The 13,482-nt window shown below is 52.9% G+C and overlaps 1 protein-coding gene across 2 annotated transcripts in view; it reads left to right on the forward strand.

Annotated features, from left to right (window-relative positions):
• Nucleotides 1-13,447, forward strand: part of ZNF76 (zinc finger protein 76) — a 32,070-nt gene extending 18,623 nt beyond the window's left edge. For both annotated transcript variants that reach the window (XM_068557259.1, XM_068557260.1), the window contains exons 2-14: nucleotides 69-237; nucleotides 3,889-3,969; nucleotides 4,085-4,162; nucleotides 5,424-5,623; nucleotides 7,659-7,775; nucleotides 8,115-8,190; nucleotides 8,784-8,909; nucleotides 9,029-9,208; nucleotides 10,003-10,236; nucleotides 10,331-10,494; nucleotides 11,206-11,370; nucleotides 11,915-12,028; nucleotides 12,580-13,447. In XM_068557259.1, the coding sequence (XP_068413360.1) occupies nucleotides 165-237; nucleotides 3,889-3,969; nucleotides 4,085-4,162; nucleotides 5,424-5,623; nucleotides 7,659-7,775; nucleotides 8,115-8,190; nucleotides 8,784-8,909; nucleotides 9,029-9,208; nucleotides 10,003-10,236; nucleotides 10,331-10,494; nucleotides 11,206-11,370; nucleotides 11,915-12,028; nucleotides 12,580-12,684 (1,713 nt within the window). In that variant the 5' untranslated portion in view covers nucleotides 69-164 and the 3' untranslated portion in view covers nucleotides 12,685-13,447. The remainder of the gene's footprint in view (nucleotides 1-68; nucleotides 238-3,888; nucleotides 3,970-4,084; nucleotides 4,163-5,423; nucleotides 5,624-7,658; nucleotides 7,776-8,114; nucleotides 8,191-8,783; nucleotides 8,910-9,028; nucleotides 9,209-10,002; nucleotides 10,237-10,330; nucleotides 10,495-11,205; nucleotides 11,371-11,914; nucleotides 12,029-12,579) is intronic.
• Nucleotides 13,448-13,482: the final 35 nt, after the last annotated feature.

The raw sequence follows: 13,482 nt of genomic DNA on the forward strand, positions 1-13,482 counted from the left end.
GTCCCTGTGTGTCCTTACGGCAGGAGGAAGCCATACAGCTCATAATATGACACTGTCCGTTTTCTCAGATTTGTGACGCCAAAGGAAATCTCTGACCTCAGCTGTGGCTCTCAGTGCTGGGAAGAAGACAACTTCATGTCTGAGTGTACGAGCAGGAGTTTGCCATGGAGAGCTTGGGGCTGCAGACGGTGACCCTCAGTGACGGGACGACGGCCTACGTACAGCAAGCTATCAAAGGTATTTCCGGGGACCTCAGAATCCCGCCCTGTCCCCGTCCCAGAGTCTCACGACCACCCTGCCTTCCAGCCTGCTTGCCACAGCCTGCTCTGCATGAGAATCTCTCAAGGTGATTGGTGGAAAGGGAACTCCTTAAAATGAAATGCCATGTAGGCAGGCTAGAAAATCGGACTAGCCTAGCTATAGGAGCCAAGACCTCTGAAAGGCAGACTTCCTTACATGTGGTGAGTAGTTCATAAATATTTCTGGAATGGATGAACACAGTGCTGGTTGTGACTTCCTGCTTTTCCAGTTTCTCAGTGCTTTCTAGAAGCAGTTCATTTTAATTTAAGCAAGTTTAAGCAGTCAAACTATCTTCTGAGCATCTACCATGTACAAGATACTCTTCTAGGTTCAGAGGGGGCACCCAAGCATAGATCTCATGCCTTAGACCCCACTAGGGTGACCAGAAATAAAAATACAGGGCGCACAGTTAAATTTTTTTATTTTATTTTATTTTATTTATTTATTTATTTATTTTTATTTTTGGCTGCGTTGGGTCTTCGTTGCTGTGCGCGGGCTTTCTCTAGTTGCGGTGAGCGGCGGCTGCTCTTCGTCGCGGTGCGCAGGCTTCTCATTGCAGTGGCTTCTCTGGTTGTGGAGCACGGGCTTTAGAGCGCAGGCTCAGTAGTTGTGGTGCACGGGCTTAGTTGCTCCGTGGCATGTGGGATCTTCCCGGACTAGGGCTCGAACCCATGTTCCTTGCATTGGCAGGCGGATTCTTAACCACTGTGCCACCAGGGAAGCCCTAGTTAAATTTTAATTACAGATAAACAACGAATAATTTTGTAGTATAAGTATGTTCCACATACTGCATGAGGAAGACATGTATAAACATGGGATTAAATATTAAAAACAGTAACATAATAACACCAAGTACTAAAAAAAACTTCATTGTTTATCTGAAATTCAGATTTACCTGAAATTCAGATTCTCAAGGAGGGCGTGGAGTCAGAACAGAGCGTTGTTGAAGGGCAGGGCCTTCTGGCCAGGGACACTCACCATCCTGACAGCCTCTGTCTTTCTCGCCAGCATTCTCAGGCTTGCCAGATGGCATGCGTGTCTTTCTTGGACAGCACTGGCCAAACACCGCCTCATTCCTACTCTTTATTTTGTCATTTCTGGACTCTGTGAGCACCGCCATCCACGTGACTGCACTGTCATTGTAACGTTGCCCTCCTCCATTTCAACACATTGTCAAAATGTATTTCAGGTCCCAAGCTTACAGATAAATTGTTTGTTGATTTCATTTTAAATCATCTGCTTCCTGACGACGACAAAGAGGCCCCTTAAACTCATCAATAAGCTCTTTCCATATGATGATGTATGGGTCTGGCTGACTTCATTTTCGTGGTAATGGAACTTCTCTAGAATACTTGTGAAGCCTGCAACCCTCTGTTTGCAGACTTCCCATCACAGGTCTTGCCCCTTTGCAGCAGTCTCAGTGGGATGGAAGAACTTAGGAACTATAGATGGGGCTGTGTTTACTCTGTGGACCCAGGTATTTCCCATGCCTCAGTCTTCTGTTATGAATTAATGGTTGACTGAATGAATAAAAAACAAGTGGCAACACTTGGCCTGAGGAAGCCACACTCTTTTCTTACATCTTGTCTTCTTATGTCTGGATCTCTTTGCCTCCCCCACCTCTCCGTTTATATCTTCCTCTTATCACTCTTCCTGGCTCTGTTCTCTGCCTGCTCCATGGTGCTGTAGTGTGTGCTTACATGAGTGCACACACACTCACACACAACAGATTTCACACTACTGAGAGCAGAGTTGGCCCTCAGGAACCAGAACCTCACTGTCCTGAAAGGCAGCTCTCTTGCTGGTGAGCTCCTCTGATGCCCTTGACCAGGGCACTTTCATCTCTGTCAGCAGGCAGCTCTGCCTGGGCCCAGCTTAGCCAGCCAAAAGCCCTAAAATTTTATGACACTTACCTATAATTAGGGTAAGTGTGAAACCTGTTATTCAAAGCCGACACTTTGGAGAGTGGAAGAGCGTGCTATGAATAACGGTGCTGGCACCGTTCCAGGCAAACGAACATGCGGTCACCTCTGTAGTGGGGTATGAGGGCCCTGACGGTCAGCTCTTCTCCCCCCTGCCTCTCCCCATTGTCATCTCTGCTTGTTAAAGGAAATTCAAGGTTGAAATTTTCTCCCAAATAACTCTTCTCAACCTCTTGTTTCCTGCCTTGAAGCAGTACCCACTCCGCTAGCAGAAGCTCTGATGATACTTTCAGAACCCCATGTACTGGTGCCCTTGCCAGGACAGCTAAAGTGTTAAAAGGCAGGGTAGCTTACTGCTTGCTGGGCGGGAGGGAAGAGGGGGAGTCGCTCTCCCCTTGTCTCAACTGCCTTTCACTCCTACTTCTTATCTTTGTCTCCACCTTCCCTGCCTCTGGCTGGGTTGCTGAACTGTTAGTTACTGACCCAAGAAAACTCAGTTTGGGGACAAGTTTGGGAATTCTTCTGAGTGGGAGACATCAGCAGAGGTGAGCCAGAAGTAGCTGTCTGGTCCTTCTCCCACATCATAGGAGCTCAAATTCCTAAACCTGAAACTTGCAAAGAAAGGAACAAAGAAAGCACTTGTCATTAAGTCTTCAGTCTCCCTTTCCTTCTTCCCTTTCTCACTTCCTTTACCCCTTCTCCCTCTCAACTCACTGGACGTAAGGAGAGGCCTATCTAATTCTAATTCTAAACCTAAGAGCCTTTTGCTCTTAGAAGAGGAAACTGAGGCACAGAGAGTTTAAATAAGGTGTCCAAGATCACACAGCTAGTAAGAGGTAGAGCTGAAATTCAAACCCAGGAGGCCTGGACTGGTTCCAGAGCCCACTGCTTTTTTTTTTTTTTGGCTGTGTTGGGTCCTCGTTTCTGTGCGAGGGCTTTCTCTAGTTGCAGCAAGCGGGGGCCACTCTTTATCGCGATGTGCAAGCCTCTCACTATCGCTGCCTCTCTTGTTGCGGAGCACAGGCTCCAGACGCGCAGGCTCAGTAGCTGTGGCTCACGGGCCTAGTTGCTCCGCGGCATGTGGGATCTTCCCAGACCAGGGTTCGAACCCGTGTCCCCTGCATTGGCAGACAGACTCTCAACCACTGCGCCACCAGGGAAGCCCCAGAGCCCACTGCTTTTAACCTCTAAACTATATTGCCTTATCAGAGGGTCTAGGGCTTGGCATACTGCCACAGTGGGAGACAAGGGAATGTATTTTAATTTAGTTAGTTTGAGTCAGATCTGAACTTTGACCCACTGGGGCCTTTCCACATTTCAGGGCATCCTTTGTTTGCCATTTAGCTCAGTCTCTGCAGCTTACTGCCAGGTTGGAAGTCCCCACTTTGCCAGGTGTGGGTAGAATAATAAAGGAAGTTGCTCCTCCTGTGAGTGACAGGAAGGGAATCTGCTGGGAGCTATAGGGTTCCTCATGGCAGGACGTCTCTACCGCCGGTACCTCTGAGGCACAGGCCTGGGAGGGAGGGAGGGAATGAGATAACATGGAGAATGTCACCTGTGCTTAGACACACGGTCTGTGCCTCCAACAGGCCTCTGCTAAAACAGGCATGTGTCCCTCAGCCCTCTTCTGGGCCTGGCCCGCTTCTCTCTATTTCCACCTCCACAGGAGAGAAGCTTCTTGAAGGGCAAGTGATCCAGCTCGAGGATGGGACCACTGCATACATTCACCAAGTGACAGTGCAGAAAGGTGAGGGCATCCTGAGACACCCCTGCCTCATGAGGCAGGCCAGGCAGCCCCCACTGAAGGACCCCCCTCTGTGATACCGAGCTCCAGAGAAAGGCAGGCATTGCTCTCGTTACAGAACCTCTTTCCTTTGAGGATGGACAGCCCGTGCAGCTGGAAGATGGCAGCATGGCCTACATACACCGCGCACCCAAAGGTGGGGTCACAGTTATCACGACTGGCAAGAAGGAAGGGAAGCAGAACTGGCAGAGGTTGGGGGTTGGAGTTGTGCACCCTGGGAGCTGGGGCAGAGACATGGAGCTGTGGTCTCCAAGCTCACCTGATTCAGCAGGCTCGCCTGCCTTCCCTGGCGTGGACCACAGGAACAGCTGTTTCTGCCCCCGGGAGGCTGAGCATGGGGGTCTGTAGCCTGGGCCTTGATGGCGGCTTTGGCTCCAGCACAGCCACAAATTCTTAGGCCTTTAAATAGGACCCAATGACGTCATCGAAGACCAGGACTAAAAACTTAACTATCATTTTTTTTTTAAGAATTAAGCTTTTAAAAAAAAAAAAAAAAGAATTAAGCTTTTAAGGTATCGAAGAATAATGGTTTATTACTTCTACAAGTAGTTTCTTGAGCAATTATTGCGTGCCAGGCATGGTACTAGGTGTGGAGTATACAAGAGAGAACAGAGTCGGACATAGCCCCTGCTCTCCTAGAATCTAGTGGGGGAAATAGGCCTGAAATGAACCATCATGATGAACTGATCATTGCAAATGGAGTTCAGGCTCATGGAGGGCTTCTCTGGGGAAGTGACACTTGAGCTGAGTGCTGGAGGGTGAAGTGGGCTTAGCTGGGGAAGAGCAGTGGCAGGGAGGGTTCAGTACCCCAGACAAAAGGAACAGCATGTGTGGTCCGGAAACGGGGGTGGGTGGGGAGAAAGAACGGCACGTCCAAGGAACTACTAGGAGCTCGAGTACTGGGGGTGAGGGCAGAGTGGGTGAGATGAAGCTCAATAGAGAGGGCGGGGGCCAGAGCAGTGGGGCTTCAGGGTAAGGGTTTTGGTCTTTATCCTGAGACAAATGGAACATGGTTGAACTGTTTAGAGCCTCAGGTAACGTGATCGCATTTGTGTCCTGCAGAGATCCCTCTGGATGCTCTGCTGCCTGGAGGGAACTAGGGGGTGAGGGGCCACCAGTTAGGAGGTTCTTGTGGTCATCTAGGCCAAGATGATGGTCCCCTCAGGTCCTCACGGAGCTTGTGAGTTCCCAGTCGGTACTCCATAGGAGACCTCCTGCTTAGGAGAGGCTGCCCCAGAAGGAAGGCCAGCCCGAGTGAATCGCCAAAGTGAGGGACCAGGAGAAACCCGAGGTTAAAACTCTCCTTGGTATATGTACCTCTCGTTACCTAAAGCCCAGGTCCCAGCCGCGTCTTTTGCCCTTGTGCAGCGTCTGGGCTAACCGCATGTTCCCTGCAGAGGGCTATGACGCCAGTGCCCTGGAAGCCGTCCAGCTGGAAGATGGCTCCACTGCTTACATTCACCACCCCGTGGCTGTGCCATCCGACAGCACCATCCTGGCCGTGCAGACAGAGGTGGGCTTGGAGGACCTGACCACAGAGGATGATGAGGGCTTCAGCACGGACACAGTGGTGGCCCTGGAGCAGTACGCCAGCAAGGTGAGCTCTCTTGGCCCTGCCAAATCTGCCACCTTTCTAGAGGACAAGGGCAGTCCTGTGCCTGGACATGGCCGGGGCTGCTCCCTTTTCCCCTCCACGCTGGCTCCCCCGACTTATCTCTCACACGTCATCGTCTCGGATAAGCATCACAGCCTGGCCAGGGCCACCGACAGCTGTGTACACTCACGCTTGTTTATACTGTCTGTGCAGAGGGAAGGCAGCTGTAGGAAACAGCGATATCCGTACGGTGGGAATTTAGGCCCAGCTTCACTTTGGCTGTACTGTCTGAGAAAGCTCTTGCCTTGCCAGTGAATTTTATTAGTTTTCCAGTCCACCGAGGTCAGATGTTCTTATATTTATTTCTTCTCTGCGACTCATTAAGTCATTTGGGAAAATAACCTCAGTAGGCAGTGACAAGAGCAGATGTAACAGAGCAGCTGGGATTCTTGGAACACAAGGCTTGCACAGTAGCTCAGCTGCAAAGAAATGGATCTTGGCTTTCCAAACATCAGTCAGTCTAAGCTCTCTCTGCTGGGGCTGTGGTCCTGCCGTAGGGGGAACCAGTACAGAGATCTGTGAGCTTTCCAAACCAGGGTGCTCCCTCTCCCCATGAACAGCAGTGCCTCAGGGTAGATGTGGCAGGGCTTCCTGGAACACCCGTTTTACCCAAAGACTGGGGGAAGTTATTTTTATAATAAAACTAATGTGTCTGTATCATAAAAGAGAAGAGGAAATCCACGTGTCTTTTCAAATTGAAGCACAAAACTTTGCAGTAGGCCCCTCTGGGCTATGCCCACTCCCACTCCAGTTCCTTCAGGTGTATTTTAGAAGCCTAATTTGAGGCTTACTGACGTTGGAAAGACAACTGAGCTTTAAATTGTGAGCCCTGAGATCTGTGCTGGCTCTGCCTCTACCTAGTCTGACCTTGGGTAAGTCACTCCCCTCCTAGGCCTCAGCTTGTTCCTGTCTCATACGATGAGATGGGGCCAGATGATCTCAGAGGTCGCTTCCAGCCCTGAAGTTCCTTGATTCCCTTGATTACCTCAAGAGCCAGTGGGACATGGGAATGAAATCTGAACGCCTGAGTGGGTTAGCCTGCCGAGCAGGCCTGGCCACCTGTGACCCTCTCCTGCCACCCACCAGCTGCTTAAGTACCCATGAAACTTTGTCAGCTGCTTGACCCCTTGACCTGGAGCTGACTAGACAGACTTTGCCATGGATTTGGTCTCCCTCTTGTGTGTCCTGCTCACCACGACTTCCGGAGTTCTGTTTCAGGAGCTCCTTGGAAGGCCATAGTGTCCCAGAAACAAAGACTAAGGGACGGTCCCAGCAGGACTCTGCCCAGGAAAGCAGAAGAACAGTAAGGGCTCCACGAAGCCAGAGGCTGCTGTGAAAAGGGTGTTCGCAGGAGAAAGGGAAGGGAACGACTTGTTAGTTAGCCGGGTGCCGTGGTTAGAGCTGAGGCTTCTGGTGGGACTTTCGGGTCCCTGCCCTTGGCACTTCTGCGGTTTGTTGATTGTGACCACCTCACTTCTGGTGAACACAGGTGAGCTCATCCCCACAGCCAGCCACATGTTAATGCCCCTTCCAAACACAGGTTTCCCCCAGGGAGGGAGGGATCTCCTCCCATCAGAGGATAAACATGTCCAGAGTTGCGCCTCCTAGGTTGGTGGTCAAAAGAAGGGGCAGCTGGCATGTGGAGTCACCACCCAGCTCAAGTGTGGCTGTTCAGACCACTCCTCCCTCACCTTACCTAGCCGTCTAGGAGATACCCTTTCTCCCAAAGCTGTCACAGCCCCTATGACATTTAGTCATTCCTCTGTCCATCAGAGCTGGGTGGTGACTCCACATGCCAGCCCCATTTCTGCTGCAGCATGCCCCGGTGTCTGTTCCGTCTGTCTGTTGCACTTCTCCCCCTTGGTAGGTTTAACCCTGTTTATTGGGTCTTAATGGGCCAGCTGGGTCCTGTGTCCTACCTCTTCCCTTCTTTCATTGAGGAGAATACATATAGGGACCCCAAGATTTTTTTCCTCAGGTTCTGCATGACAGCCAGGCTCCCCATAATGGCAAAGGACAGCAGGTTGGGGACAGAGCATTCCGCTGCGGCTACAAGGGCTGTGGGCGTCTCTATACCACCGCTCATCACTTAAAGGTAAGGTTGCTGCAGAGAGCTTTTAGCCTTGCCATCTTCCCAGCAGGCTGTAATTCTGCCTTCCCGCTTTGACTGGAACTGGTCCCTGACCTCGAGTTGCTCATTGCCTCCTGGAAGGAAGAGATGAGTGTACAGAAAAGTCAGCACAGAGGGCTTTGACACACATGAAGAATGCAGGAGGGAAGAGAATCAGGGAAGGCTCTCTGGAGGGGGCATCTCAGCTGAAGAGGAAGCAAAATAAAGGAGGTGGCCAATGCTGGTACTCCGGGCCCTAACGAGAACTAAACTGCCCATTCATACCCTTGTCCCTCTGAATTACATGATTGCTTGTCCTCACAGGTGCATGAGAGAGCTCATACAGGTGACCGTCCATACAGGTGTGATTTCCCCAGCTGTGGAAAGGCCTTTGCCACAGGTAACCTACCTGGATGGGAACAAAGGTGGACTGCTTCCAGTTGAGGGGAGAGGGTTCTAGATTAGCTCTGGCAACTCCCTCAAGGAAGCCAAGCACCAGGCTGCCTTCCTGGAGAGACTGCTGTCGGAGTGCTCTGACGCAGGGCGCCGTCTCTGGAGGAAACCCTGTTACAGAGGCAAGAGGCAGCAGGAGCTGGGGGTTGGCAGAGGGACCTGCCTCTGCGTCAGCCCTGACACCCACCAGCTGGGGGTGCCGGGTGGTCGGTTGCATCCCTCTAGGCTTCATTTTCCCTCTGAATTGAGGGCCTTTAGGCATAGGTTCTCTAGGTTCCCTCTTACACTGGTTCTGGAATGGCACCAGCTGCCCCTGGAGAGGGAAGGAGAGCAGAGTGGGCTTCTCCAGCCCCTCTTACCTGCCCAGGCAGGGGTGGGATAGAGGCAGACACAGGCTTCTTGTGCCAGAGGAGGTCCGGAGCCTCGCAGAGCAGACCTGAAGATGGAGAGCCTCTGAATTAGGAAGAAGAGATGGTGGAGGATGAGGCCCCACCCAATGCTCTTCTCACCCCTCCTTCCCTCCGTCTCACACGCGGACAGGATATGGGCTGAAGAGCCACGTGCGCACCCACACTGGTGAGAAGCCATACAAGTGCCCAGAGGAGCTGTGCAGCAAGGCCTTCAAGACCTCCGGAGACCTGCAGAAGCACGTCCGGACCCACACCGGTAGGCTGGGCCCTGCCCGCCCTGCCCCATTCAGACCCGGCTCTGAGCCCAGGGCTCGCCCTGCTCCCTGCTCCGCAGGACCCCTTCCAGAGCCGCCCTCACACAGCCCATCTCCACAGGTGAACGCCCCTTCCGGTGTCCCTTCGAGGGCTGTGGCCGCTCCTTCACCACGTCTAACATCCGCAAGGTACATGTGCGCACCCACACGGGCGAGCGGCCCTACACCTGCCCCGAGCCCCACTGTGGCCGTGGCTTCACCAGTGCCACCAACTACAAGAATCACGTGCGCATCCACACAGGTGGGCCAGCTGGCATGCAAGGACCACCCCTGAGGCCCCAGCCCTCTCTACCATAGGCTTCTGACCTAAACGTGTTCTCGACGCACAGCCCAGAACATCATTCCAGGCTGGTCCGTGGGCAGGGCACGGGGTTTCGGTGGTTTCGGCCATATCCCCAGAACCACTCTTTCACTTGCAGTGAGCGGTTCCTCCTTCAGCAGTTAGGTCCAATCTGACGGGCATTGCTGGCCCTCTCAGCTCCCTGCTGCCTCTCTATACCCACCCGAAATTCTCCCACTCCAGCTGAGCTCCCAGAAAAAGGCCAGGGTCAGGCGTGATGGGGAAAAAGCAGAGGGAAATGTCATCTTCAGCTCCTCACCTCATCCACTGTCCATGTGACTCCCGTGTATCCTCACCCTCCCCAGTGTTACGTCCCTGTCCAGCCTTCTGTGTCATCTCTCAGACGCATGTGTCCCCTCACTCTCCCATCGTACCTGACGTATCAGTCACCCCTCTCTATCTCCTGCCTCTTCTGTTCACAAGCCCCCAGCGCCCCCACCAGCCCCTTCACTAGCCTCGACCTTGCCCCTGCCATTTTCTCTCCACCTTGTCTCTGGGCTCCGTGGTCCCACGCTCACGTTCCCTCTGCCTTCCACTGGTCACCTTCCCCAACTCTGTCCATTCAGAGTCCCAGATCTCAGTCCCTCTTCCTCCCTCTGGCTCTCCCTTCACCAACCCTGTCCCCCACTCCTATCCCCTTAGTTTCCCCTTTGCCAGCCCCAGGTCCCACCCCCCTCACAGCCCAGTGTCCCCAGGGGAGAAGCCATACGTTTGCACGGTGCCAGGCTGCGGGAAGCGCTTCACCGAGTACTCAAGCCTGTATAAGCACCATGTGGTGCACACACACTGCAAGCCCTACACCTGCAGCACCTGCGGCAAGACCTACCGGCAGACCTCTACCCTGGCCATGCACAAGCGCAGCGCCCACGGCGAGCTGGAGGCCACGGAGGAGAGCGAGCAGGCCCTTTATGAGCAACAGCAGCTCGAGGGTGAGGGGCGTGGGCAGGAGGTGAGAGTGGGGACCGGCTGGGCCTCCCCGTGACCACCTGGTGGCAGGTGTCAGCCTGGGCTCTCCTCTCCCAGCCGCCTCTGCAGCCGAGGAGAACCCGCTACCCAAACGACCCCGCATTGCTTACCTGTCGGAGGTGAAAGAAGAGGGTGATGACATCCCTGCCCAAGTGGCTATGGTGACCGAGGAAGATGGGGCCCCCCAGGTGGCTCTGATCACTCAGGATGGTGCCCAGCAGGTACAGACCCTGGGGGTAGAGGTGGGGTGGGCCACTCTGGCTGGTAGCCTCTCCCACTCTCTCTGGGGAGCTCCAAGTTCTAACAGCCCCACGTCCACCCAGTTTCTCTTTTTTAGCCTTATGGATCTCAGAAAGCTGAGGCCGAGGGTACCAAATCTTGTAACACAGGCCCCCACCTCTTCCTCATGCTTCCAGCTCAGTCTCTGTGACTTCTGGAGCACAGTTAGTAGCTTCCCTCTTTACTTGGAGGCTGACAGGTCCTGTTCATCTGAGTGAAACACTTGGATGTCCTTCTCAAGAGAGACATGTCGGTATACGGGCCAGAGCATGGTGTGGGATCTGGAAACTTGGCGTTTCTAGCCAGCAGTATAACCTGACCTTTGTCAGCACCCTCACTGTCAAGTGCACTTATGACTTTTGGGGTTGATATGAGGATGAAATTAGGTGGAGACCCTGAATTACATGGAACAGAGCCCTGAGGCAAAGTGGTGATGAATAGAAGTGGTCAGCAGAATTCTTCCAATGTAGCCTCTCTTTGCAACCTAGGGCCTGTTTTACTTGCTTGTCCTGACTCCCTCCACCCTGTGACAAGAAGCTAATCTAGCTTACCAATAAGCGAAGCTGCTCTGGGAGAGCAGATTCATCTGCCTAGGGGCTTTCAGACAGCCCTCCCCTCCACTCCCAGCTCATCTTCTTCCTTGCTGTTGGCAGGTGAGCCTGTCACCAGAAGACCTGCAGGCACTGGGGAGTGCCATCAGTATGGTGACCCAGCACGGCAGTACCACCCTCACCATCCCTAGTCATGATGATGACCTTGCCACATCTGGCACACACACAGTCACCATGGTCAGCGCCGATGGCACCCAGACGCAGCCCGTATGACCAGGCGGTTTGCTTGGGGTTTCTTGTTCTCTTGTCCTTCCTTTCTGTGGGATGAGCCCTAAAGTGCAGGCTTAATTAGTCAAGCCTTCATACGAGGACCAAGATTCCCACACATAAGGGGTCTTCCCTACGTCTTCTCTGGGTCGTCAGCAACTCTTGTTGAAAAGCATTGCACTGGGAGTCAAGAGACAGTTTCTAAATCTCAGTCTACCCCAAATTTGCTTTGCTGCCATAAGCAAGTTACTTTTCCATGAACTTTAGTCCATCTTCAAATGAGGGGATTAAATTATCTCTGGGACCCTTTACAGCTCTGTCCTTCTGTGATTCAAAATTCCTAAATTAAGTTGGCTGTAAATTAAAGTAAAATACAACCCCACTTAGCTCTGAGCCCCAAGCTAATTAATTAATCTGACTCATAATGGTTTTATTCATTTCCTTCTGGGTTGTTCCCAGCCACCTTGCTTGGAGGGATTTTTTGGGTTGGGGTTTGGGAGAGTAATGTAGGTGTGTTGGAAAACCTCATTCTTCTATATTTCAGGTCACAATCATTACCTCTGGGACTGTGGTGGCTGAGGACTCAAGTGTAGCATCCCTTCATCATCAACAGGTGGCATTGTTAGCCACAGCCAATGGAACTCATATTGCAGTGCAGGTGAGTAGAGGTCTGGTAGGATACTGTGGCCAGAGAAAGGAACTAGAAGGGAAGGGGAACTAGATGGAGGTCTTGAAGAGGACAGCATTTGGCTCAAAAAGAGCCCATTTCAGAGGACAAACCCCTTTCTGCCTGTATCCACACACCTGTCTCAGGCTCTTTCTTGACTGAGTCAGGGTAGGGAGTCCCTTCTGACCTTCAGGATAACTTCGATGGCAGTCTCCCTGGTGGTCTAAACCCTTCATTTCTTCATGTCCCTGTTTCGTCATCTGGAAAATAAGGAGGCTGAAGTAGATGATTACTCCAATCAGTCATTCCCCTTCTATGAGCAAACTGCTCTGTCTGACCCTGGACCATTCCATGGCTCCTCACCATGTCTAGCCTGATAGGATTCTATCAGTGAACTTCCTGTTTCTTGGGGCCCTACTAAGTTCTCAGGTGTTTGGCACTGGGTGGGTGGAGATTCAAATAAGTGGGCCTCATATACTACCACTGGAATCTAGGAGGGAGGGTCTCACTCTCTCCTTCCTTCTCCTCCCCCTTCTCCACAGCTGGAGGAGCAGCAGACCTTAGAGGAGGCCATCAGCGTAGCCACTGCTGCCATGCAGCAAGGGACTGTGACCCTGGAGACCACAGATTCGGAGAGCGGCTGCTGAGCCCGAGAGGGCTGGGTCCCACACCATGTTGGAAGAGGTGCCATGCCGTACAGGCGTCCTTGCCTCCAAGGGCCCAGGCTGTGGCTGACACGTGGAAGGTGGCCACACAGGTCTCTAGGGCAAGAAGGCAGCAGGAAAATGGCCTGAAGGGCACAGGGGTCCTGCCCAAGAGAAGGGCCAAGCAGCTGGAATCGGGGGAGTGTGTCATCCTCAGGAGCTAAGGAGGACAAGCTTGATCAGCAGGCTGCACTGGGGTGTCCTCCCCCCAAAATCAGCTGAGCACCCTCTCCTCTCTCTAGAAAACACCCTTCCCGCCCTTGGTCCACTCCCCTTCTCAGGTGGCAACTGGGGCTGCTCTTGGGACTGGTCCTCTGCTCCAACTGGTCACTGCCCACTAGGGGAGAAGGCAGACAGCCCTTCAGCCCAGTAGGGGCAGCTTGGGCCCAGCACTGCCCCTCTCAGCAATAACCACCTCCCCGGAGGCCAGCCGAGATGTCTGGCCACTTGGCAGCAGGGACTTTCTGCCACTGCAGTCAGAATTGCTCAGGGGCCTGTGGCTGGAGTAAAGGTGCCCCGCCCCACCCCTACCCCCAGCTGCTCCCCAGCCTCTCTGTGGCAGAGAGGCAGGGAGCAACCTTGTACATACTGGGGATTGGGTGTAATTTGTTTTATTTTTTTTAATTCCATTTTGATAATTTTTTTTCCTGCTCTGGATGGTGGTGGCAAACGGGTGAATGAGTATTTAATAAAAGTTCCAAGTTTCCACCTGGGCCCCTCCCTCCTCCTCCCTCCTTTCAG

This window comes from Eschrichtius robustus, chromosome 12 (assembly GCF_028021215.1).
Source record: "Eschrichtius robustus isolate mEscRob2 chromosome 12, mEscRob2.pri, whole genome shotgun sequence".
Taxonomy (NCBI): Eukaryota; Metazoa; Chordata; class Mammalia; order Artiodactyla; family Eschrichtiidae; genus Eschrichtius; species Eschrichtius robustus.